The sequence below is a fragment of the Neodiprion lecontei genome, chromosome 1, assembly GCF_021901455.1.
Source record: "Neodiprion lecontei isolate iyNeoLeco1 chromosome 1, iyNeoLeco1.1, whole genome shotgun sequence".
In the NCBI taxonomy this organism is placed as follows: domain Eukaryota; kingdom Metazoa; phylum Arthropoda; class Insecta; order Hymenoptera; family Diprionidae; genus Neodiprion; species Neodiprion lecontei.
The window spans coordinates 14,166,341-14,192,456 of NC_060260.1; the positions used below are offsets into that span (position 1 = coordinate 14,166,341).

Sequence of the window (26,116 nt, forward strand, 5' to 3'; positions counted from 1 at the left end):
AGTATTTTGTAAGAACCTCCGATCGATTGTAGAATCTTAAATCATCAAGGATTGCGTAGAACTGAGCTGCACAATTACGGAAAAATAACTTCACCATTCCGCAAATTTTTCAAAAATTTTTTTTTTTTTTTTTTGCTGACATATGTGAATATTTCTTGCTTTTCCTAAAATTACTTTTTGAAAAATATCTCCGACATTTACTATATGAGTGTATATACCCCCTTAAGGGTGTTCCTAAGTCTCAAAAATAATTTTTCATCGATATTCGGGTTTCTGCGTATTATTATAGTCGGGTCCATTATCTTTATTTTGATTGGTCGCCGATCGCGGGATTCGCAAAATTAAAGAAGTTATGAGCAGAAATGTTGAGCCCCGCTTCGTCGTTATGCGATTGTTTCGCCACTCAAAACCACAGTTTGATAACAATAACCACGATTCCATCAGAATCGTTCATCTGATCACCCTGAAATTTATACACGACTTTTATATGATTATGAACTAACCTCCTATAAAACGGATTGAGTATCCGTCTGTATGTTCAACATGTACAGCTGAAGACACTGGTGAAAATCTAGAAAATGTGATTTACTAATAAAAAAATTCATAACTCTACTAAATTTCACTTAATTGAAAATCGGTTCCATAGAAGGGTAGAAGGTACCTCAGCCCTTAAAGTGATTTTTGGTTTTTGTATGTCAGATACTCCGTGTAGCTGGAAATATGGTTACCGTTTTTACGCTGCTTTTTGCGCATTATGACTTAAGTGGCCACAGCAGCCACAATTTTCATGTTACGGATTAATTTATTTTTTTCTAAATTGAAGCTGAAACTGTGTACTTCCAAACTTGATTGGCTTCATTTCTTTCTTTCCATGCTCCTGAACCTACACAATCTTGAAAATCATATACGTTATACACCGGTCTTGGGTTAGGAACCCCGTTTAACGAAAATTCCAGTCGATTTTGACGAAAAATGAATATATCTCCGAAATGATGCTACGTAGTGGATCGATTCTTTGGTATTGGATGATTTATGAATAACAGGATCGACAGAAGTCATGAAAATCGTAAGAATCTAGTAAAAATTGCTTCTGCCTGTGTATGTGTCACTTATTTTTACTATTCTCCATGCCTGCGCATCACTGGTGCGATTTAGGCAATGATGGCCCAATTCTATATTCAATACTGAATACAGATAACCAAAGATTATTGAGTTTCATGCACTAATGGCAACGCAAAAAAAGAGGCTGGAAAATGACAGGTTTCGTTTCAACAATCAACCGACAGAGTACGCGTCAATCAAATATACAAGATCCGGCGGTAAAACTGTTATGCCAGCGTCCGAGATTCATCAATACTGTAAGCGTGTGTGACAATTACAAAAATAGACAGGTTTTCCTTTTGCGGTGCGATTATTGCATGAAAGTCAATTACTTTTACTTATCTGTGTTCGGCATTGAATATAAAACGGGGCTATCACTGCCTGAATCACGCAAGTAATGCGCAAGCTCAGGGAATAGTCAAAATAAGTGACGAATGATAATCATAAATAACAAATAAGTGAACTTTGAAGCATTCTGCTATTCCTACGCACTGTTGCTGACCTTTAAGTAGCTAACCTCATCTCCTTCCATCTGAAACACTCACTCTCTCCCCTTCTACTATTTTTGTAGATATCTATTTACAGATATCAAGTGCTCATTTTTGGTAGACTTAGTTTCGTATACATATAGAACTAAATAATTTGTCACGTTATTTCAAAATGAGTTTGAAGTTCGTGACTGTTTTTATTGTATGACTTAATTTTCGTTAGATGAAACAGTCAATGATGACAAGATGCAATTCACAATGGATGATGCATTTATTTCGACGTTTCGGCAGGACTCCGCCTGCCATCATCAGGTTTCTTAAATTTTAATAAATAACAAATTTCATAAATAGAGCTTTCAATTACGTTATTGTACAAGAACGCCACTACTAAATATTATTAATAAGTTGTTGGATGAAAATAAAATATTGCAAACTTACATTTTCAGATATCCTTTAGCTTTAACGATGTTGCTTACATGGTGTTTCAGAAGGAAGTGACTATCCATGTGTTATTTTGACACTCCTAATGTTAATTATAACAACAATATTTGAATGTCATATATTTGCCTACGTGATTGTTGATGTACTGGCACTTTGTTTGTATGACCTTCAACACATATGCTTTTTGAGACTTATAAAATGTCTGCGTAGAGGTGATTTAGATTATCAATATCAGTTCTTTTGTTTACAGTATTATTTCTCGATACGTGTATCATTTCTTTTACAATCCTTTTGTGCCAGTTTGTCTCTTTTTCTAAGATTTTTACATTTTCAAAATTAAATTTATGTCCTTCAACCAATGCGTGATACGCTAATGCCGATCTGTCTGGATCATGTGTTTTAATATCATATTTATGATTAGCGATCCTTTTTTTTAAATGTTGCGAAGATTGGCCTATGTAGCATTTATCACAATCTATACAGTTAATCTTATGGATAATATTAGTTTGTTCAAGCGCGGGTGTTTTTGATTTCAAACATGTAAATAAATTATTTAACGTGTTGGTGATTTTATATGACACATTGATGTTTTCTTTGCGCAGTGTATTTTTTATTTTCTGCGACAAGCCCTCAATAAATGAATAAAAGCATCATCCATTGTGAATTGCATCTTGTCATCATTGACTGTTTCACCCAATGAAAATTAAATCATGTTATTTCAAAAATAAAAAATTCTGTAGAATCGTTGCCTGAGCCTGATCAGGTAGTATCTTAACCTGCCCTTATCAACACCTGGTGAGGCCCTGATCCAGTTCTGATCAACGACTAATCAGGGTCTGACCATGGTACCTGAACTCAGTCTGTTCAAGGCATTCTAGAACGGCACGTTACATTTCTGCTCAGGCCCTGATCAGGTAGGTAGCCTGATGTGTACCTGATCAGATAGTAAGGCAAGTCCGATAATGGCCTTATTTGAGCCAATTGAAAATTCTACTTAGGGTACCTTGGTGTGCTTACTTTGGCAATCTAATCATGATAATATAGTGTGTAAGTTATGTCAGCAATTAATAAACATATGTTTTGATTGAATTAAGCAATTTTTTATATTTCCTAATTCTTACCCTATCTTTCACAGTTTTATTGAACTTTGCTGATCACCACCATATATTCGGGTGTATCCTCTGTAAATACGGTGGCAGGCTGTCAATTTTTGGAAACAATCTTCGAAATATAAAATTGGTTTTTATTGTTCAAATAAATTGCTTGCAGGATAAACTAAAGATCATAGTGTCATACGTGATGATTATTTAAATCACCCCATGATCGTAGCTTCTAAGACTAATAATGTAAGCATGGCGCATACGATTTATAAAAGAGAAAACAGTGTGGAATATAAAGTAATAGAAGTATACGGAATATATAAAGTCAAGTTATACATTTTGACGAAATATATCAATATGTGCGTTATGGATTAGTCACGGAATGATTTATCACAAGACTATCACAAGATAAGTGATATTGAATTTTTATTAAGAGAATCATTTTAGTCATTATGATTATTAATAAGAACATACTGAAGATAGGAAAAACTGAAAATACCTTGAATATTAAAATAACAGTTATATTAATAATTAGTGTTAGGCTTCATAATGCGTCAATACAAAGTTTTTTTCTAACCCAAAGTTTATTCTAAGTAATACGAAACATTAGTTGCGTGTTTAAGTATCAGTCAATGAGTAAGGCTAATCGTTAAAAACTAATTACATGCTAACATATGGTAATTAGGTTCATTTCATCCTTATTTCTCTATACGAGATTAAATAATAGCAAAATATTATCTTACAATCTCATAAGGCCCGTTCATTCAATTAACTGTTTCCTTAATAAGATTAGCTCACTCGATATCACTGTCCGACTCATTGAAACTGTGTATCTTATACATATGGGCTTTCTTTTGTGAAATCGACAAATTAAAGACCCTCGTCATCTTCGTTTCAATGGACGAGTTTTCATTATGTACTGATATTTCCTCTGAAATATTCTTTTACATTTTTCAAATTCTGATTCACTGAACTATTTGCGAGTTTCGAATTTTTCACAATTCAGAAATTACGCCTTTGCCGATCGGCTTGAAAAAATTCACAAAAATCCCGTGACCCATGGCAAACATTCTCAACAGAATTAAAGGTGATGAACTTTTTTAAATTTTCTTCTAACTTTTTTTTAATCAAAACTGCATTAACGAAAGTGATACATGAGAATTTATAAATATCCCAACGAAAAGAATCACAATATAAAGGAATAAATCACTCGCCAAACAAAATGGCTGAATTTACCATATTTTCAGTACAAAATACGGTGATTGGAAGTGACTACTATATTTTATTGGTAAAGACAATTATGGTATTACATAAATTACAGTAATATTATTGTTAGAAATTACTATACATATACGTATAGTAGAGTACCAGCCAAATGAATGTATGGCCCGTTGAACGATAAATTCTTGATTTTATTGCAATATTCCCACATAGTAGTCTGAACTATACGTGCATAGTAAGATAAAAATGTGGTTGCGTTACTATAACCAGAAAAGAAACAGTTTCATGTTTAATTATTCAGCGTTGAATTTTACTTCAGACGTGAGTTCCAAATGACTAATTCACTGAAGGAGGGACTTCAACCGAGAATACTTGCTTGACTAGTCGTACGCTGTACATACATGATTAAAATTTCGTTGGTTTCGACAGTCAGTGATGACAAGATGCAGTTTATAGAGAATGATGTCTTTATTACGACGTTACGGCAGGACCCCGCCTGCCATCATCAGGTTTCTTAAAAATTTTAAAAAGAAAACAAAAAATAATATATATATAAATTTTACAGATATAAATTTAACGATTAACACTTTCAAATAAAATTATTACACATAAATGCCTCTAATTAATTATTATTGTTAGGTTGTCATAAGATAATAAAATATTACACAGTCACATTTTTAGACATTCCTTAGCTTACTAGTTGTTGCTTACATAGTGTTTCAGAAGGAAGTGACTATCCGTCTGTCATTTCGACCCGCTACAATATGAAAAAAAGTGTTGCGATAGGTTTACTGGGTAGAAGCATTACATTGTCAAACGGGTAGTTTAGAACAGGAAATCTAAACTTAGTACGGGAAACACTGAAGAAAAATGGCTACCCCAAAAAATTAATTAGACATCTGCAAGAACTAAGAATAGATAAACATTACAACAGCTATAATGATGATAATTGTGCAAACAACAATGAGAAATGTATAGGATCCATTCTCTTTATTGAAGGCCTATCGCAGAACATAAAAGATATAGTGCGTAAGGAAAAGATCAATGTGTCATATAAAATCACCAACACTCTAAATAATTTATTTGCATGTTTAAAATCAAAAACACCTGCGCTTGAACAAACCCATATTATTTATAAGATCAATTGCACAGATTGCTACATAAGCCAATCTTCACAACATTTAAAAAAAAGGATCGCTAATCATAAATACGATATCAAAACACATGATCCAGACAGATCGGCATTAGCGTATCATGCATTGGTTGAAGGACACAAGTTCAATTTTGAAAATGTTATAATATTAGACAAAGAGACCAACTGGCACAAAAGAATTGTAAAAGAAATGATACACATATCAACAAATAATACTGTAAACAAAAGAACTGAGATTGACAATCCAAGTCACCTTTACGTAGATATTTTATAAGTCGCAAAAAACATATGTAAGAAAGGTCATATAAACAAAGTGCCAGCTCAACAATAACCATCTATACAAGTCTATGACATTAGATCATTGTTGTTATAATTAACATTAAGGGGGTCGGAATGACAGACGGATAGTCACTTCCCTCTGAAACACTATGTAAGCAATAACTAGTAAGCTGAGGAATGTCTAAAAATGTGACTGTGTAATATTTTATTACCTTATGACAACCTAACAATAATAATTAATTAGAGGCATTTATGTGTAATAATTTTAATTGAAAGTGTTAATTGTTAAATTGATATCTGTAAAATTTATATATATATTATTTTTTTTTTTTTAAATTCTTAAGAAACCTGATGATGGCAGGCGGGGTCCTGCCGAAACGTCGTAATAAAGACATCATTCTCTATGAACTGCATCTTGTCATCACTGACTGTCGATACCAACGAAATTTTAATCACATAACCAATACAGTCACGAACTTCTAACTCACATACATGATATACTTATGATTTGCTCGCCTGTTATATTTGATCAGTTTTTGAAACACTTTATTTTTTAATGGTCAATAATCCCGCAAAAAAATAACCATGCGACAAATTTGATGAAAGTGTTTTGAAGATGATAATTTCCACTTGAAAATTGGTTTTTCCAAAATCGATAAAAAAAACAACCAAAAATCACTAAGCTCTCTTTAGCACTCTGACTTGAAATTTAATTTGTAAATTTGATACATGTCACTTCAAGGGGCGCGACTTTAAAAAAAATTACATATAGGTACCACACACGCAAAAGAATTAACAGATTTCGATCAACATTAGTAGGTATAGAGTTTGCCCGAATCCAACCAGACCGTACCGTATATTTCGTTTCATACCATCGTACTGTTCGTGCGTTAAAGAAAAAAATTACGTTATTCTATAGCCTAAGCTCAAATTTTCATTCGAAGTTTAAAGTCCTTCAAGTCAAAAGTTTTGAAAAATTGATCGCTAAAGATGCGATTGGATAACAATCTAAAAAAAGTTGTAGAGACTAGTTTGAATTGGTCCTGAAAGACACAAAAAATCAGCGAAATGAAACGTTACCACGGTCAATCGCCTGTCGAGTTAGCATGAAATACCTAATATGTAAACACTTTCGTATGTAAGAGTATGTCTGGTAACCTCAATCTTTTCAGATGTATTTTTTCACTACATGTGCCCAGTTACGGTAATACGTAATCAAAATATTGTGACGTAAAGAATATCATAATTTAAATACCTATAATTATCATTTCGTTGGCCACCTATATTTTCACTCACGCTGTTCGCCACCTGGGAAAAATTTGTTCAAGGCTATTTTTCGCACACGTAGGGATGAAAAAAAATCTGTATTTTTTTGCGATGTGACATATACGTCATTTACTATTGTTAAAAATCAATTACAACAGAAGAGAGAAAATTTTGCTATAGTACATTCTTTTCTAATATGATTATTTTCATGGTGATATTTATTTATTCTTATGGGTCACCCTCATCACTGAAGTACTAAATATGATAAAATTTGAATAAAACACTAAGAGATTCACCAGTTTTAATCTTGTTGGTAAATGTTTGTCATGAATGATAGATTCTTATGAATTTTCCCAAAATAATTGGTGTAGGCGTCATTTTTAAGTCAAAGAAATTTATAATTCGCCAACGGTTCAAAAATAAATCTGAATACCGTACGGAAAATTGCCAATGAAAAAGAAACATAATAAGGGTTTTTGATTTTTCAATTTGACAACGATAGACCCATATGCGAATCACACTGAAACGTCTACGCAATCACTTTAATATTATCCCGTTTGCAGGAACTCAAAATCCTTATGCAAGACAAAATATTAAAAACAAAATTTCTAAACAGCCAAATTCGAAAACTTGAGTCGATAAGAATTTTGTTCACACAATTTTGCATAACTCACAATCAGATGTATACTTCTTCCATCATGCGTGGATAATATATCCGTTTCTAGAAAGATCAATTGAAAAGTATGACTTTCGCTTATTTGGTATGGGAAAGCGTATGAATCAGTTTCTCATTCTGGTCTAGATTCATGATCAAATTCCACGGCTTGAAAGCCTTCTATAATAATTTCTATTTAAATTTTGAGTAGTCTATTGTAAAGAAATATCATCTTCCCAGTCTCCGTTGTGTGAAAGTGTTTGTACCTTCGCTCGGTCAGCTTTTGAATTAAATGTTTTGTTTCCACCTCGTTGTGATGCGGGCTCCATTGAATAGATAGGACGGAAATTCGCGGCATTTCCCTCGGAATCGTATCCAGCACCTGAAAGGTTCATTTAAATCACGTTAGATCGGTTGCGATTATTAAAGACAATTTTACTACACAAGAAATCTTCCCTGTAATAATAACACTAATTACGTTCAAACCCGCCATACCCTTTCGAGTATGTCCTGCGACCTGCATTTCCAGTGGGTCCGGAAAAAATGTTTTACGGTTTGGACTGGACCGAAATTCAAACCCGGCACCTTTCGGTTTTCGGGCGACTGCTCTGACCACTAAGCTACCCAGACCGCTGCCGAAATACCTTCCGGACCGCTACTCGACTAGCTCGAGAAATGCTACGTTACAGTCCTCATATACGCGCTACGCTACTGCGGTCGGTCTGCAAAGGTGCGATATTTCGCTGGTCAATATGTCAAAAAAAAAAAAACATAACCACGTTTACCGATTTGCATCAGTGGTTTTTGAAAAGTCGATATTACATGTAGAGACATACCCTTTCGAGTATGTCCGGAAAGGTACCTATTTATGCGTCTGCAGCCGTTTCAACATGTTTGATAGAAACACCTGCATTTACGAAGGGGGCAAAGAAAACTGCGGAAGACCTTGCCGAGGTGTAGCTTGAACGAGTTCAAGCCTTGCAGCTTGCCGATTTGACACCTGAACGACGTGACCCATGCTACAATTTTCGCGAGTTGCCGTTCAGGTCCTGACCAGCGCATGGTACTTGAACTTAAATCCTTCTATTCTGTAATCTTGCCTGTTCACGCGACGCTGCTACGATATGTATCTCTCTATCTAATAAAAAAGTTTCAAACAAATGAACGTAGAAAAAGATTATAATAACAATAGTAAAAAAAGATTATAATAACAATAGTATACGCATGAAGTTGGCGGTGGGGTGAGATACCGAAAACAAAACAAAAAGCATCTAGCAAACCCTTTGACAGCTGTCATCGGCTGTTTATGACAGTCTTTGACAAATATCTTTATAGGTATCTGTTTCTGACGCGCAAAAAATGAACATGCAAACGGAAATTATAACGATGATTCCCGACAGGAATTGTCTTTTTCGCGCGTTGGCGTATTGTGTATACGGCACTCAAGATCGACACGCAGAGGTGAGACTGAGTATCGTTTCAAATATAATGGATAATTGGTCTACATTTGCGGGTTTTATTACAGGTAATGAGTCAAACGGTGCTGTGATTAGGTGACCTGGTGATTACAAATCACATATGAATAAAAATGCAATATATGCAGCTGCGGAAATTTTTAAGATATCTTAAATCGAGTATCGCGAAGAACAAATTCATCCACACCGGATCGGATCACAAAATGGAACACAATTCTCGCTACTCTTCACCGGTGACGGAGAGAGTGGACACTTTGATGTCTTGCAGAACCAAAATAAAATTCAGATAGTGAGTAATAAGTATGAAAAGTAACAATCAAATAATAGTAAATCTAAATATATCACCAAACAGTCAAAAGGACAGCCAGGATTTACGATGACAATGGAGAAAGGAGGAGTTTCAAGCAGCAGACAAGGCGATGAAGATGGTGGATGGTCGGAAGTATCACAAAAGAAAGAGGAAAATAAAATTGTAAGTGCGAAGAACCAAATAAGCCATAGAATAATATCCACCAAATATTCGTATAACCAGGAAAGAGGACGACCAGGATCGATGTTGACCACAAGAGAAAGAGGTGTTTTGCGGAATGAACAGCAACGCAAATATCGAGAAAAAAATAATATAAAGAAGGTGATTTTGGAGAATAACCGGCAGAGCGGCAGTAAAAATAATTCAACGAAGGGTGTCGAAGAATTAGAAGAATCGATTGCGATGATTGATTCGGAAAATAAATCGAGAGGACGACCAACCAATGTGATGTACATAGAAGAGCGAAAAATTAGACGACGGGAACAGCAGCGAAAATATAGGGAAGCGAACAAAAAATATCATACAGGCTTTTCAAACAACGAACAGAAAGGAGGAGTTTCAACCAGCAGACAAGGCGATGAAGATGGTGGATGGTCGGAAGTATCACAAAGGAAAAAGGAAAATAAAATTTTAAGTGCGAAGAACCAAATAAGGCAGAGAATAATAATAAACAAATATTCCTATAACCAGGCAAGAGGACGACCATGATAGATGTTGACCACAAGAAAAAGAGGTGTTTTACGGAGTGAACAGCAACATAAATACAGAGAAAAAAAAAATATAAAGAAGGTGATTTTGGAGAATAACGGGCAGAGCGGTAGCAAAAATAATTCAGCAAGTCAAGGAGATAGACAGATATCAATAGAGAAGGAACACCAATTTTCAACCAACGAATGGAAGCTTAGATTGATGAAAAAAGAAAAGTAAGCACAGAAGGAATTGAAGTGGACAGCAAGTGCAGGACCTGTCATTAAATCAACATGAAGGAATTCGCCTGTCTACTAGACAATGCGTAAGGAAATAGTGAGGCGCGTAGCGCCGAGATGGGGTTGGCGCGCGAAGCGCGCAGGGGCGAAGCCCCTAGTAACGTAAAAAAAATTTTAAACTTACGTGTATTGTTAAAATCTGGTACATATTTTTGAATGACCGCTCAACAACCACAGAAACACGTAGCATTTATCTCATCCCACTTTTATTATCGTCGTATTCTTGGTCTTACAGGCGTGTTTTTAACGGGACATAATTGATTCCAATCTCGAATCCCTAGTGACTTAATGAACTCGTATTTTAAATAAATTCCCAAATTTGTACGTGTGAGGTACAATAGAGGCTAGCGCTCGAGCCGGCCTCCAAGAGGGTATTTGAAGGTATCAAAGAAAAGAGGAAGGAACCGGAGCAATCAAGCAAGACGGTATGTTGGGAGTTGTCGCGCCTGAACGCGGGAAGCTAAACGCTTTCAAACTCTGTTGATTGTCTATAGTCTATGTTTAACTACACCTTTCGTATTTATCGAATCCATTATTTTAGCACACGTATATTATCACAATATTCAAAAAAATATATAATTCGATGTATATTTTTATGACGCACCCCAATGGCTCGCACCAAAGTGGTCGCACTGAAGTATCCTCTCGTGAAATGCATTGATTCAATACACCTTTTTCTTTGATATTTCTCTTCGGTTTAAAATTTACTTCGATACAGCTATCGAGAAATAGTTCAGTTTTAAGTCTGCTGCAGCCGCATAACGATGGTTACTGATTCATCCACTCCCTCTTACCCAGCATAAGCCAAAAAGGGTTCTGGGGACAGATATGACGGGTGTTGGCGGTCATTATCGTCTTTGTCATCGTGTTTGTCATTGGCGTCATCAGCGTATTGGGTTCTATTGCATATCATGATATCTATCATAATGTTTCTATTATGGCTGTATCGCCAAGATACAGTTTGCGTGGTCAAAAAATTTCATAGTGACATGTACATTGTCACTTGTAAATTCAGAACTGCGAATCAGCTCACTTTGGAATTTATGGACGATCTTTAGGATTGAAAAAGGCATACTGTGCATAAATTTTAGACAAATCGACTCAGGTACTTGTGTGTGACGAATATCTCACGCGTATGACCAGTAAGAATTGCACTTCATCGGTGAAACCCATTTTTTCAGACTGGGTGTGGTAAATTTCATAGAAAATAGATAAGCGATTAGGTATACAAAAACTTCGTCTCATATATCTATCAGATTTGAGTTTGTGTGAATCGCAAAAATCAATGTACCACTACTGCTGAAATCCCATTTCTCGGATACGTGTCACAAGGTAACACTTGGTTTCAACATTTAAAAGATTATTGTTCATCTTTTCAATACGTATTTGTATTATGTAGAGAAGTACAAAAATCAAAAGGGGTCATTTTATATTACAAATTGATATGAAATGTGCCATTATGTGAAAAAAGAAATGTTCAATTACGAAGAAAAGGAATGTACCTACATACCCTTATTGATTGAATTATTTATTTACATAAGAGGTCTTTTAGTAATGGAAACCCATAATTCTTTTCATAACGTACAGTCAATCAAGGCTTGAGATAAAAATCAAATGTATGAATGTAATTTTTACCTGTTTTTTTATACGTATCGTAAGCTAAGAGTGTGGTGATAGCAAATCTTAACACTTTGTAACAAACGCATATAATTGTAATCGTTTATTTCATACAAGAAGTATGTTTGAATACAGAAGTCGTATAAGATTTTTTTTTTAATTTCTCTACATGTAGATGAATTCAAGTTGACTATAATGTCTACCCACAAGGAACATCCGCAAAGTATCCGCTTAGGTTTTTGACGTTGCTCTTTCCAAATCTTAAGGCCTAATTTGAGAGTTCTAAATGTCGAATCCAACATGGCCGACGTCAATAACGAAAAATCGATCGATGTACAGATTGCAGGGAAACTTGATTTTTAGGGGTTTCTGACGCTGCTCTTTTCAAATCTGAAGATCAAATTTGAAAGTTCATAATAGCGGATCCAACACGGCCGACGTCGTAACGAAAAATCGATCAATTTTCACCGGAAGTCGGTGAAAGCTGTTTTCGAGGTCGCTGATCATGGATCTGAACCCTAAAATTCGAAATTCAAAGCGACGAATTCAAAACAGCTTTAAAAAATCATTACAATATTCGCCATCTCTACGAAAATTGGTAGTCATATCTGTTTCTGGAGTACTTCAGAACCCATCCATTTCTGGTTCAATGGCGGGATGAAACGATAGCAGGAGTATCATGATTCCGAATTTCTTTATTCGTACCACCTGTAACATTGTATCGAAATGGTAATCGTATATAATTTTATTTGAACGGTACAACCATAGTGAATTCCTACATATACAATGATGGTTATATTTTGTTGTTTTCATCGTAACAACCCTTGTTGATATGAATAGCTCCGCTACGGAATAAAGTCACGGCAATAATGAAATTCTCTAAAAAAGTGTTTCAAACAAAGTGGTTTTCTACACCAAGCGCACTTGATTATTGCGACCTCGCCACATATATGACACTGTAATGTCGAGTCTGTTTCGAAACAGAATTCTGATGGACTTTGAAAACGGGGCGGTCTAGTATCTACGTATCCACTTTTGTGCCATGAATATTTGAATAAGTTTAAAAATCGCGGAGACGAAAATTGGTTATGCGTCAGAGATTGTATCTTGAGAATATTATCTCGTAGGTGAAGATTGATATCATAGCCTAGAACGGTCACCATGTCGCAAAGACGTCTTTCGAAATTTTTCCACACACGAAACCCATATACGTCGAACGGTTGAATGTGCCCTGTAGTCCCTTTTGGAATGGTCATCAGCTTCAAGTATCCATCATTCGGTACTGCTTCCTGAACACTGCACTCGGATTGTCCACTCCATGAATCAAGTAATAGGATGCTTGCATTACCTGTATTGGGAAGATACACTTCCCGAAGCTAAGTTTGCTTATGATCTTTCGTAAGCTTTCCAGACTTGGAAGCCATAATGTAAATATTAGGTGATCTGAACATAGTTTCTCTCACTCTGGGTCCTAATACCCCACTCGATTCCTCCAATACTACAAGAAGAGGAGATAGCAGCGTTCCATCAGCAGATATAGCAGGCTGTGTGTAGTATAACTGTGAGTCGTCGAAGATACCGATTGTACCACAGTTTCAATCTTTTTGTGGCCGACAGGAGCTAACGTTCGCCCGGAATGTATCTCCAAATGGAAGCCACTTTGATTCGCGTTGAATACATTTTGTGGTCCATATTGTTCGATAAGTCGCTTTACGAAAGTTTCGCACTGCTCATTCAAGTTCTGCTCTTGGGCGATGCTCGCCCTTGTTATATGCTTTGTGATCTTACGGGAAACAATTCGGTGCGCTCGTTTGAATGTCCATAACCACGAATGTCTGGGTAAAAATCATGGCATGTTTTCTTTGATCCTTGCTTATAATATCCAACGTCGGAGATCCACATCATGAACTGTTAATCTCGATTCCATTGCTGCCACGAACATATCAAACAAACTTATATTTTGCAATCCGAATCAACTTATCCTTACGCGTTCCACCAGCTCCGACTTGTGCTGCCCATCTTCGTAATTGCCGTTCAGACTTGAGTCGCTTGAACCTGTTTTGAACTACTGCAAAAGTTCGATGTTTTCTTTTTTCGCTTTGCCAGTAATCGACAGTTCCTTGTTTATACTCGAAATATATTAATTCTTTTCGGGTATGCACTGCGGTTTTTTAGCGGGTGTACAGCTTTCTGGCACTGGTATGCTTGCTATACCTACCGTAAGCCAAACAATATCAGTCGCTGCTGCTTCACTTGCTCCAATAGGGTCCTCTAGTTCTAATCTCGTTTCATGCAGAACGAGGAAAGATAAATCATCGAGAAAATTGGTGATGATTGTGTGTAGTATTTCTTTGAGGTGCAATTCCGTTGGGTTGAGTCTTATAATCTCGTTGCCTGGACCAATGTTACGTCCGTTGTACCACCTCTCACTATTTTCCTACTCGCTAACTCTCCCACAGTTCTTATATTAATATCCTGGTCTCTGCCCTGTCTTCTTATCTCTACCCAGTGTCCCGCTACTCACTATCGCCGTTACTCATCTAATTCCATTCCCTTTCTTCCACATCCTCACACCTTTTCTGCACCCGTACGTTTCGTCTCTGGAGACACTCCTATTCTAACTCTCAACAACGTCACATCTAGACCTTTTATATATTTTTCACACACTTCACTCCTTTATTCCTACCGCTATCACAACTGCTATGCAATAAACACATAATCGATATATCAAATATACCCAAGTTTATTCAACACTCATCCTAACTTCCGGTTGTCCCAGTACATAAAAGCGAAGCCGAACCTATTTATTCCTACCGCTCGGGAGTAAGAGTTTACACCCCCTTCACGGACGTAACGCCACCAAATTCTACCAGCAGCAGGGTTAATACGCTGATTACATTAATTATTGCCATTGGTCAACCAAACAGAACAGTCAATTGACGAAAGACGATGATACCTATTTCCAACGTCCAGGTAATTTTATACAGTCTGAGCAAGTTATCGCCTACACATACTGACATGCAAAACATATAACACGTACATATTATCGCAACATAAGTGTATATAGAAAGGATATCCTTAATCTCGCATGTCATGTATGCAATCAATAAATGACAGTTTGATTGAATGCTTATACGAAGAGTTTAGAGCTAGAGGATCCTAACGCTCATTGTTAATAAGGTTGATTTTCAAGATCTCACGGTATTGAAGAATGAGCCTTATCAACGTCATGAGTTAGTTAACGCTAGCTCTGAACCCTTCAGGTGCATTCTTAATTAAATACCGCGAAATATTTTACCATCACGCTATTAATTTACAACGTGCGGTTACGACATCTGTGCTTATTGTTAATAGGATTACCCAACTTTGATTACCTGACAATGAATAACTAATTCGAAGGCTATATAGTGATGACTTCATCGCACAAATTATTTTATCAGTAGTCAGTTTAAGTTACATCAATTATTCATGTGTGTGAAGTTGGCGCAGCACTTTTCGAAAACAATAATTATAAAAATTGTGCTGAGTTGAGCTAAGGGTGTCCTAACTTGTGCCGTCAATCCGCTTTTCCTAACTTCAAAGGATTCCCGAAAAATCACAAAAATCGAAAATCTGATAAGCCCAGCACTTTTGAGATAAAAAAAAAAAAAAAATTGTAACGGGTTATGCTACATTTGTGCTAACTTGCACCGTACTTTATTTTTTCGAAAAGTCCATGATTCACAAGAGGAAAAAAAAAATAAAAAATTACTCAGGTTGAGAGAAATGGTGCTAGGTTCTACCGCATTTGTGCCAACTTGTGCCGTGCTCTATTTGCCAAACATTTAAGAAAAGTTGAGAAAATCCAGAAAAATCATCGAGAAAATTGAAAAATTTACACACGGCTCGGATCTTTCGAGATTTTTGAATTTTTTCGATCGTGCTAGATTGTGCCATGTTTGTGCCGACTTGTGCCGTGCTCTATTTTCCCAAACATCCGAAAAAAGTTGAAGAAATCCAGAAAAATCATCGAGAAAATTGAAAAATTGACACACGGCTCGGATCTTTCGAAATTTTTGAATTTTTTCGATTGTGCTAGATTGTGCCATGTTTGTGCCAACTTGTGCCGTGCTCCATTTTCCAAAGAATTCGAAAAAAATTCGAAGATGTTCGTTGTTGTACAGAATGGATTTTGCAATGATATACTGGAAATTGCCAGAACCTATGAATGGCGGGGATCCGCTTGATGCCCCTGACAGAAAATTTTGATTTAATTTCTAAAACGAAAATTTGGTCAACCAGGTTTCCCTAGACTTTTCATTACCATTCATTTTCTTTACCGCCCAACCAGTTAGTCGATCTTGATTGAACATAATTCTTCGCTGTCAGAACACAAGCTATAATCCTTTATAATTTCATCCGTCCAGCTGTTCTCCAAAACACCAAGCCTAATTGTATTTATGACAAACCGACAGACAGAGACATAAACAGACAGACAGACCAACGTATGTACCTCCGTTCAGAATCATGTATGTCAGCTAAAGGGTCCAAAAATCGAAAATTTATGAACTGGAGAAGGTAGTTTTCGATGTGAAACAAATACTTTTCTATCGCGTGCGTGATGAAAAGTAGGTACAAGAAAAAAGAAATTCTGATTTGTCCTCTCGTGGAAATTTTGAATCAACTCGGTTTGGCAAACTCGGGTAAATTGCTGTATGTATGCGATCCGATTCTCACAAAATTCGAGGACGAAGGCATTTTGCGAATGGCTGGCTGGAGTGGCAGAATAGCTCCATTACATGGCTTGCTTCACCATGGAAACCATAGGTGCTATATTTATCATAGCAATTCGTTGTCTTTTAATTCGTTCGCTTCTAGCGGAAAAAAATCATCTTTCAATTTTTTTGACACAATTTACACTTTTTTCTTCTTCCAAAGGAAAGATTTTTTTCCTGGGAGTCCAAAACAGTAACATTAGGTAGGTTTCTCAATTATAGGATAGCAAAAAAATTCAGTTCATTTTTTTGTGTATTAACTTCGAATTTATAGCATAATTCAAAACGGCTGTGAGGTGTTCAAAAGTAACACAAAAAAGCACTGTTTTTTCCGTCTTGTTTTTTTTTCTATTTTTTTTGTATTTTTTTTTTGTCATTTCGACAAAGTTTTTACTGACCCTTTGTATTTCAATTTGTCTCATGTTATCTCTGGAGATGCTGTCTAATGATATACCGATACATGATATTATAGGTATGAGACAATCTGCCACATTATAAAATCCCGAGGCTTTTTTATACAACCATTAGTGTATACGAATATTTAATACTTGTTGCTTATTTAGGATTCCACAACTTGTTTGTTAAAAATATTTTAAATATCATATTATCGCTTTGACACGAATAACCTATTGTAAGTAGTAAAATAGTACCTACCAGTAATAACAATAATCATTTATTCGGAATTTCGGTTGCTTCATTTTACGTATTTATTTTTGAGAAAAACTCCAAGTATAATACCGGTAATTATTCGTAGCGGAGATTACTTGTCAACAGAATGAGATATAAAAACTAAAAATCGAAATATGAGTTGAAAAATATTGGTCACGTATCGCCTGCCGTATATTACAACCATAGACATACAAAAGGAAATATGAAAAGTTTTAGATTTAATTTCCATGTGCATGAAAATTTATCGACACTTCCTACTCATTTCTTCCATCGGTCAGAGATCACATTTCATGTGCACTCCTCAACTCTTTACAATGTTCAACTGACCGATCAGTTATCGTTCTTATTTTCGAACATGACCATCAACTACGCTGAAGTACTGTCTGTAAAATCTTTAAAGGCCGCCAAAGAAATGTATGAGCACGAGTTGCATTAGGCTGAAGTGTAAACAATTAGGAATGGGTCAACTGGAAATGACTCAGATTTTGACGCAATTTTACGTTTTGTATTGTCAAATTCAAGCCATTTTGTTCCCTGAAATGAATATTCTACGTAATGCCCGGATCTTCTACCCTGTCCTCCATAACGTACAACCACTCCGGCTAGCGAAAATGACTTCCCCTTCAGTTGTATACATTTTTCAAAGTCAGCAAGGTTGCATTTCTTTTTTAGACCAAGCTCGGTGGGATCACATTCCACTACAATTTGCGATCCGTACGTCAAAATTATTTCTTTCTCCTAGTTAAAGCACACTGATTTGTGATTCGGCATACCGTTTACTATCGCATCGCCCAGCCTGCACAAACCATGATTCACTATTATATTCACATTTAAAGGCACAATAATAGATTTCGTTATCGTTTTGTTAGAACAAATATGGCATATTTTTATTTCCGTGTAGCTGGGATCATCTACTAGCATGTACTGCGCTACGTTACCAATGCTTGAATAACAATCAATAGTTAACATGTTTTCTTTAAGCGTAGCTTCAAATTGTTGCACTTTACTCAGCAGCAGAGCTGTTTCTTTGTAAATTTTGTCACTGGAACCATCTTTCAGAAAATTTCGTAAACGCATGAACTTGGATTCGGATTTTGATATTTCTGTGTGAAACGTTTCGTTTACGCATGCTCCAGCCAGTATAGATGTTATGCTGTCAAAGCCGCAAGTATTTGTGACAATAAGTCTATTTTCTTTCTGCTTTATCGATGGGCAGATATTGCCATTTTCCAGATTAGCCGGGCCAAGACGACTTTTCTTTGAAAAGTTGGTTAGTTCGAATTCTGGACATGCATCTAGGTACGTTTTTCGCTTCACCCCACGTGATTGATTTTTATCCTTCCGGTTGTGTTCGATATTCAATTCATGTTTTTCATCAACGAGGAGAGAAGAGTCATGGCTTATTTTTTGTCCGATTGTGGCCGCGTTTATGTCAAGAGTAGTGCTGGTGTATGATGTGCAGTTGTCATTCGTATCTGCTGTAGTCTCCGCCGGCACCTTATCCACCAGCTCTTTGTAGTCATCAAGGGGAATTGGAGTTGAACTCGTCGCAGATTCTCTTATACTCTGGATGGAGCTAGATGCACCTTTCTTCGGGCAGTCATCTTGAATTGCCCAATCCTGAGATGCAACAGCTAGCTTTGCTCGACCGTCGAACGACAACAAATGAGTAGCGACATACTTGTCCGCCCTCATCGGTCGAGATTCGTTACGCAACATAATGTGCTTCACATCGTTCATTTCGGATTCCACAGGTGCTGAGCTCAGATTTATTTTACCGTATCCAAAAACTCCTATCATTACGCCTGTATACAATGGGAAGTAGTATAGTAGAGTCTTTAATTTTTTGCATATTTCTGGGACATAATATGGGTTTGGCTGATCTCCTGTGCTTGACGATGCTACCGTATTGCGACAATCATCTATTAAACCATGAGCCCAGGTCACAACGTTACAGTCGTCTAATGTTGTTTCACACTCGTCAATACAATCGTCGTTGTCGGGAAGTTCTTTGGGGATTTCTGAATCAACGAGACCTTTGATCTTCCCGGTAATCATACAGCGGGCACGTTCAGCTGGCAACTCCTCTCCTAGGCTATCTTTTTCTACGTCTACGCTAAGGAACAGAATGGCAATACTTTTCGCCAATTCCACGAATCGAGCAAAGATTGTTTGTTTGATGAGCAATGCTAGGGCAAAAAGATAAAACTTTTTAACTTTCGGGTTTTTCAGTGTTGAACAAAATTCCCACCGTGACAAGAAATGCATGTAATGGCATATATCCAACCGTATGAAACATTTACGGACCTTCATTCCAGATTTATTTGAAAGTAGAGCATAGCACGTCGACAAGTAAGCCTTGAGACTTGAGCTTTGACCAAATGCCTTTGCAATGGCATTGAGCAAAGCTTTATTGAAGTCGCATACTACTGTTGATGGAAGAGGGAATCTGGATTTCTGTTTTTCACCAATTCTTAAAAATTCAAAAAGCCAATACTGAATGGCATTTACATTTTGGGCGGCGCTCAACATTCGAAAGGCTGGCATTTTATACGTCCCAGTATCGACCAGTGCCTGGTAAAGATAAATGTGTGGACTTTGTTCTCCACTTGGTAATAGTAATTTCTTCACCAATGAACCCGTGGCATCGATGTATACAACATCATGGTTATCTATATACACCGCCATTTGTGTGGGGGTCCAATAGTGGACAAAGAATGGATCGTGACCTATAACATGTATAGACCCCACATAGTCAGTGTACTTCATGTTAGTCAAACTTGCGATTGCACACGTGCCTTTTACTTTTAAAAATTTATCCCGTCTTTCCTGCCTTCCTTTTCGCAACGTCGCTGGCCGATAGAGGTTCGGAGGTTCGCCGTCATACATATCCATGTTATCCCTAGCATAATTTCTGCGCCAAATCGTAGCCGACCCAGTTGCCAATGATTCTGTCACTTCGATTCTTTTTTCACCGTTCAGAAGGCGTTTTTTAACATGTTCGATCGATGGATCGAACGCTGATACACAGCATTCTATCTGAACATCAGCATTTTTTGGAGGCTTATTAGCAATAATGCCTATCAAAGTACACTTACAATGTGGGCAGTAAGCGTACACCGTAACGTAGATTCCCGTTTCGGAAACCGTGCACCGCTTAAACATGAAGGGACAAGGTAGTTTAGTTACTTTAAACACCAGTTCAAATACCGCGTTTGTTCATCTACCATGACGCTAAGTGGAATACTTACGTTGGACCTTAGCGATCGATTTGTATATAATTCTTTCAGAGTCTAGATCGTGCCACACTTTGAGCGGTATTTTAATGACAAAGTTAATGTCTGTCTTTTTTTTCTTCCGATTGAAAGATTCATCATCCTCGATAGATGATGATGTTATATTTATTTACCGTTGTAAATTATGATACTGAAGAAGTGCGTCACGAATGCCGTATCTGTTTAGAAGTATCACAGTGTATATGTACTTCAGTAACATTGCTTCTCCTAATAATTTACTGATTTCCGTATACACATAAGCTTTAGGGGGAACGGGTCTTCCGTCATCATTGAGGATGTGTCTGATTCAGGACTCAGGAGCTGTTTCAACAATTCCTTTACAGGAGCCATTCTCGCTAAGTCTAATACGAATTGAAAACTATATTCATCGACAACCCATAGACTGAAATAACAAATATTCTACGAATTTGTTGAAATCACGAGGTTTATCAGATGAAGTGTGACAACCGTTCTTTTTTTTTAACGACCCTATTTTTTTTCTTACAACCTTGCCAACCAACAACATACAACACCGGTATCTACAAACTTCGAGTCGCGTCGACACCTAATCACTTTCTCATATAGCTTTAACCGCGGGAAAAGACGCCGCCTAGTGGCGTCAATCGAAATCTCGCCTACGAAGTAGCCAAGCGCTGCGCTAGATGACGAGCGCCTCGGGGCACATACATAGCGGGTAGGAAAGTATGATCAACGCGTAAGCCGCGTTTTCCAGACAAGATGTGTGATATTAAGACACGATAACTTTGAATCAGTATGACGAATGGAATAAAATAATTTTTAACAATCCTGAAAACTCTGTTGCCTTAAAAATCTAGCCTCCGAAAAGCATAACGTTTACAGAGAGCTCAAATTATGAAACAAGGTTGGAAATAAATCTTGATGAAGTTAATTTTTTATTCGTTTTCATTCAGGAAAATGTAGATATAAGTTATTCAGAGGTGATTCTTCCACGAATGTTCCCTATATCGAAAATCCAAATTTAACTGTTTGTCTTCTTCTCTCATTTAGTCGTTGAGCGCGTTCGATATTTTGCATACGTGCGAAGGTAAATTTTCTGATATTGTGACGTTCTTTATTCTGACCCCAATGGAGTTTATTCCGTATACATTTTATTCAAAAGGGATACAAACTTCTACAGGCCTGAATCTCAGAATCGTTCGAAACTTGTTGTTGATCTGAATTTTGAACGAGATACAAATCTTATGCCTCACGTGTAATTTCAAGTGACACTATTTTTCTAATAAATCCTTTTTCTGTTCACTCTCAACATGCTTCCTCCTTTTACTTTATTTTGAATTCCGTTGAAAATATTTGGTAGTTTCGTCCGTATTAATTAAAATTTCCTGGGTAGCGTTCACTAATTAATGTGAAATTGTTGAAAGACGTTGCCACAGGTCTTTTTCGTAGTTTTATCCGGAAAGAATTTCATTCGACTCATGGTTAGTTTCTTCTGGATGATAGATGAATTGAGGATTTATTTTAATTTTAAATTATCTAGCACCCAATAAATTTCGAATTGTTTCTGAGTTCCGATGCGATAAATACTTTTGAATAATTTGTTTGAAATTGGAATCAATTCTCTAATGGTTTCTAAATTTTTAATGTGCTTACTGTAAATTTGAGTCGATTACAGCAATCAAAAACTCCTTTCAATATCTTTATAACGTTTGTAAATGAATTTACTTATTCGACAACTACGTGTACATGACATGAGAGTTTTAACAGAACTGAGTTTGGAAAAAACGTTAAGCAAAATTCTTTCCTTTCGTGAAATACGAATGGGATAGATCATATCGATTGGTCTTTGATTGAATCAAACTGAATCTCATTAAAAAAGGGCGGCACAAGTTGGTACAAACACGGCACAATCTAGCACAATCAGAAAAATTCAAAAATCTCGAAAGACCCGAGCCGTGTGTCAATTTTTCAATTTTCTCGATGATTTTTCTGGATTTCCTCAACTTTTCTAGAATGTTTCGGAAAATAGAGCACTGCATAAGTTGGCACAAATATGGCAGTATCTAGCACAATCAAAAAAATTCAAAAATCTTGAAAGATCCGAGCCGTGTGACAATTTTTCAATTTTCTCGATGATTTTTCTGCATTCTTTCAACTTTTCTCGAATGTTTGGGAAAATAGAGTATGGCATAAGTTGTCACAAATGCGGCACAACCCCGCACCATTTCTCGCAACCTGATTAATTGTTTTTTTTTTCTTAGTGAATCATGGACTTTTCGAAGAAATTAAGTACGGCACAAGTTAGCACAAATGTAGCACAACCCGGCACAATTTTTTTTTTTTATCTCAAAAGTGCTGGGCTTATCAGATTTTCGATTTTTGTGATTTTTCGGGAATCCTTTGAAATTAGGAAAAGCGGATTGACGGCACAAGTTAGCACAATTTTTATAATCATTATTTTCGAAAAGTGCTGGGCCAACTTCACACACATCAATTATTCATTCTTATTTCGCTGTTTCGAAGAATTTTCAAATGTATGCGTTGTAATATTCAGGTTCGATTGAAATAAATATGGATACCAATTTTCGTAGAGATGGCAGATATTGTGATGATTTTCTACCGCCGTTTTAAATTCGTCGCTTCGAATTTCTAATTTTCGTGGTCAGACAGCTTCCACCGACTTTCGGTGAAAATCGATCGATTTTTCGTCATTGACGTTGGCCATGTTGGATCCGCTATTTTGAACTTTCTAATTTGGCCTTCAGATTTGGAAAGAGTAACATCGAAAACCCTTAGAAATCAAGTTTTCCTGCAATCTGTACAGTAGACCCTATTATGCAATATGTTAGGAATTGTCAAAAATAGCATTTCTGGGGGGTAATTCACCCCCTAAAAATTAATTTCAGCCGATATAAAAAAATACGTATCTCTTGTTTTAGCGTACTTAACATTCGTACCGAGGTTCATCAAAATCGGAGGTGGACATTTCGCGGATGTTCCTTGCCAGAAGCAACCGACTCTGGTTGCTAGACGCCGTCATCTTCTAGAAGAATTCTCAGTCTTCGTGTAAAGCTTTCGTTAGTCGATTTGGGATGAAAACCGTAACGCGTCTGCCCGATCCATCACTATTTTGTCTCAAAATTTCGTCTTGACTCGACGAATTTAACCCTTAGCGGCCACACGGGGTAACTAGTTACCCCAGGTTCAGAAAAAGTGAAATTAGAGGTCTAAAACCTTTGAAATTGATACAAGTAACGACATCTACCGGTAGTAGACAAGTGTGAAATGTGACTTCGTTACATAGGAAGCCGAAAAAACGCGTGGCGCCGCTTTGAGCGTTCGTTTTCTCAGCGTGGGGTAACTAGTCACCCCAGTGTGGCCACAACCATTTTTGCTGAATTTTCACGTATATGACCAGTTTTTAGAACGCCATCTATAAATTGACCGATAAAAATCGTTAGAAATGTTGAAGAACTGTTCAACAAATATGAAACAATCGGTTAGAAGTCTTGAAACACCCACATGTCTTGTACAACTAGGTTTTTCAGCGTGGGGTGATGTGTTACCCCATGTGGCCGCTAAGGGTTCAATGACTTGGTAACCGGAGTTAGCTTCAAGATCTGCTAGCTTTTGCGGCGGGTGAATATCTCCAATCATGCAAGTTCATTCACTTTAGACAAATCAATGGTTCTGATGGTTGAGTTAAATACGTATATCGTCAAAGTTATTTGAAAGACCATGAAATTTAAACTTGATTTGCCGCACATGCGGTAATATTTTTTTATCGACAGTTCTGGTCGCTTCTTGTGAAATACTTGTTCAGTTGTCGGAAGAACAACTTCGGACTGATGCTGAAGTTTTCAGCTTTCTACCTTTTATAGCATCAGCTTTCCATCACATTCATTTGGAATTGGAACTTGATGGGAAAGAATGTCACAGGGTTGATATCATATCAGAACCGACAGACAGTACTTGGACTATTATCGTGGGGAAAGAATGTCACATTGTTCATGACACACCATAATCTTGACCGACCAACAGTTCGTGGAACTATAAATTGTGGAATGTAGGATGTTTGATATCATACCGGAAGCCACTTAATGTCGATCAGGACATCCCTAATATTGGCAGCGCGATTGCACGTGAAACCTCCCAGAGAGAAGGGTTTGCGTCTCCGCTATACCTCGACTGTCGGTAGGGAATGATAGTAAGACTGAACGAATTGTTGGTGAGGCAGCATGATTTTGATCTATTGTTAACAAAAAATGTCAGCAGATTGTTGGTAAGGCAGCACGATTTTGACCTGTGGTTGATAAAACGTTGGAGCAGCAAGGGTCGATCGCGGTGACAGAGGTAGTAAGGTTATCACAGAAAAGGGTTTGAATATGGTTAGAATATCGGTAAGTGTCGCTAGTAGGAATCTGTGTCAAGAATTCCCCTTGTTTTGCTACTGGTAAAAAACTATCATATGAGCGTTAAGACTACGATAATATTCCTCAATAGCCCACAATAGTCACAATCATCTTGCGAGCGTTAAGGGTATGACAATATCCAATTGATAGCCTACACTATTTACAATCAAGTCATGAGAATATTTTTTATGTCTTATCATTCTCAATCGTGTGAAGCACAGTAAGAAAATATGATAGAATTGATATTGATGTTTTTGATTATTTAATTTTGCACAATATGACATTTTTTGTTAATATAGATTATTTTTATCAAGGAATACATACGCAATGCAGAGACCAAGTGCTCCAAAAAAAAAAAGTAACAGATATAACAGGGAATGATGTTTACTAATTTGTTTGTATTGTACATTCGTACCAGTGCAGCTTATAATATTTTGAGAAATAGCAATACGACTAATCAAATATTCACGGGCAACTCATGAATGCTGCGGTTTCCATCAATAACTTTATGAAGTGTTCTACAAAAAAAAAAAAAACTGGGCATTTCGGAAAACAGCGTGAAATGGTATTTCAATGTTTGATAAAATACGCGTAAGAATCAGCATCGAAATCAGCGCAAGAAATATTAATTCGACTGTGAAGTTCATTATGGTGAAAAACTTTGGACGATGTGACGAATAATCAAGCAAGTAGTGCTTCAGTATTTCAATTTTCACCGCTGATGTTAAATTTTCATCAGCCCGTTGCAATGTTTGCTTTGAAAGGTGCTGCACCTTTTCGAATCTTGACGTCTTTAGTGCTCAAGGCTATACTGAAAGTAGAAAAGGCTGGCGGGTGTGTGCGCACAATAGTTTCTAATGGAGGTAGTACCATTCGGAGAATATGGGGACAATTTAATATTTCAGGTAAGAAGAATAAATTAAGTTATTCCTTTT

At 36.7% G+C, this 26,116-nt stretch overlaps 1 protein-coding gene across 2 annotated transcripts in view; it reads right to left on the bottom strand.

The window, feature by feature from the left end:
- Positions 1–1,841: 1,841 nt before the first annotated feature.
- The window catches only part of LOC124294004 (protein Star-like), a 113,137-nt gene continuing 88,862 nt past the window's right edge, over positions 1,842–26,116 (bottom strand). Inside the window, exons 6-7 of one of the 2 annotated variants that reach the window (XR_006903887.1) lie at positions 4,753–8,086; positions 1,842–4,611 (exon numbers count right to left, since the gene is read on the bottom strand). Coding sequence is in view for 1 of the 2 variants with exons in the window: in XM_046737336.1 (XP_046593292.1) it covers positions 7,901–8,086 (186 nt within the window). In the remaining variant the exon portion in view is untranslated. Of the gene's footprint in view, positions 8,087–26,116 lie in introns of both variants that reach the window. The other variant, XM_046737336.1, reaches the window with a different exon arrangement.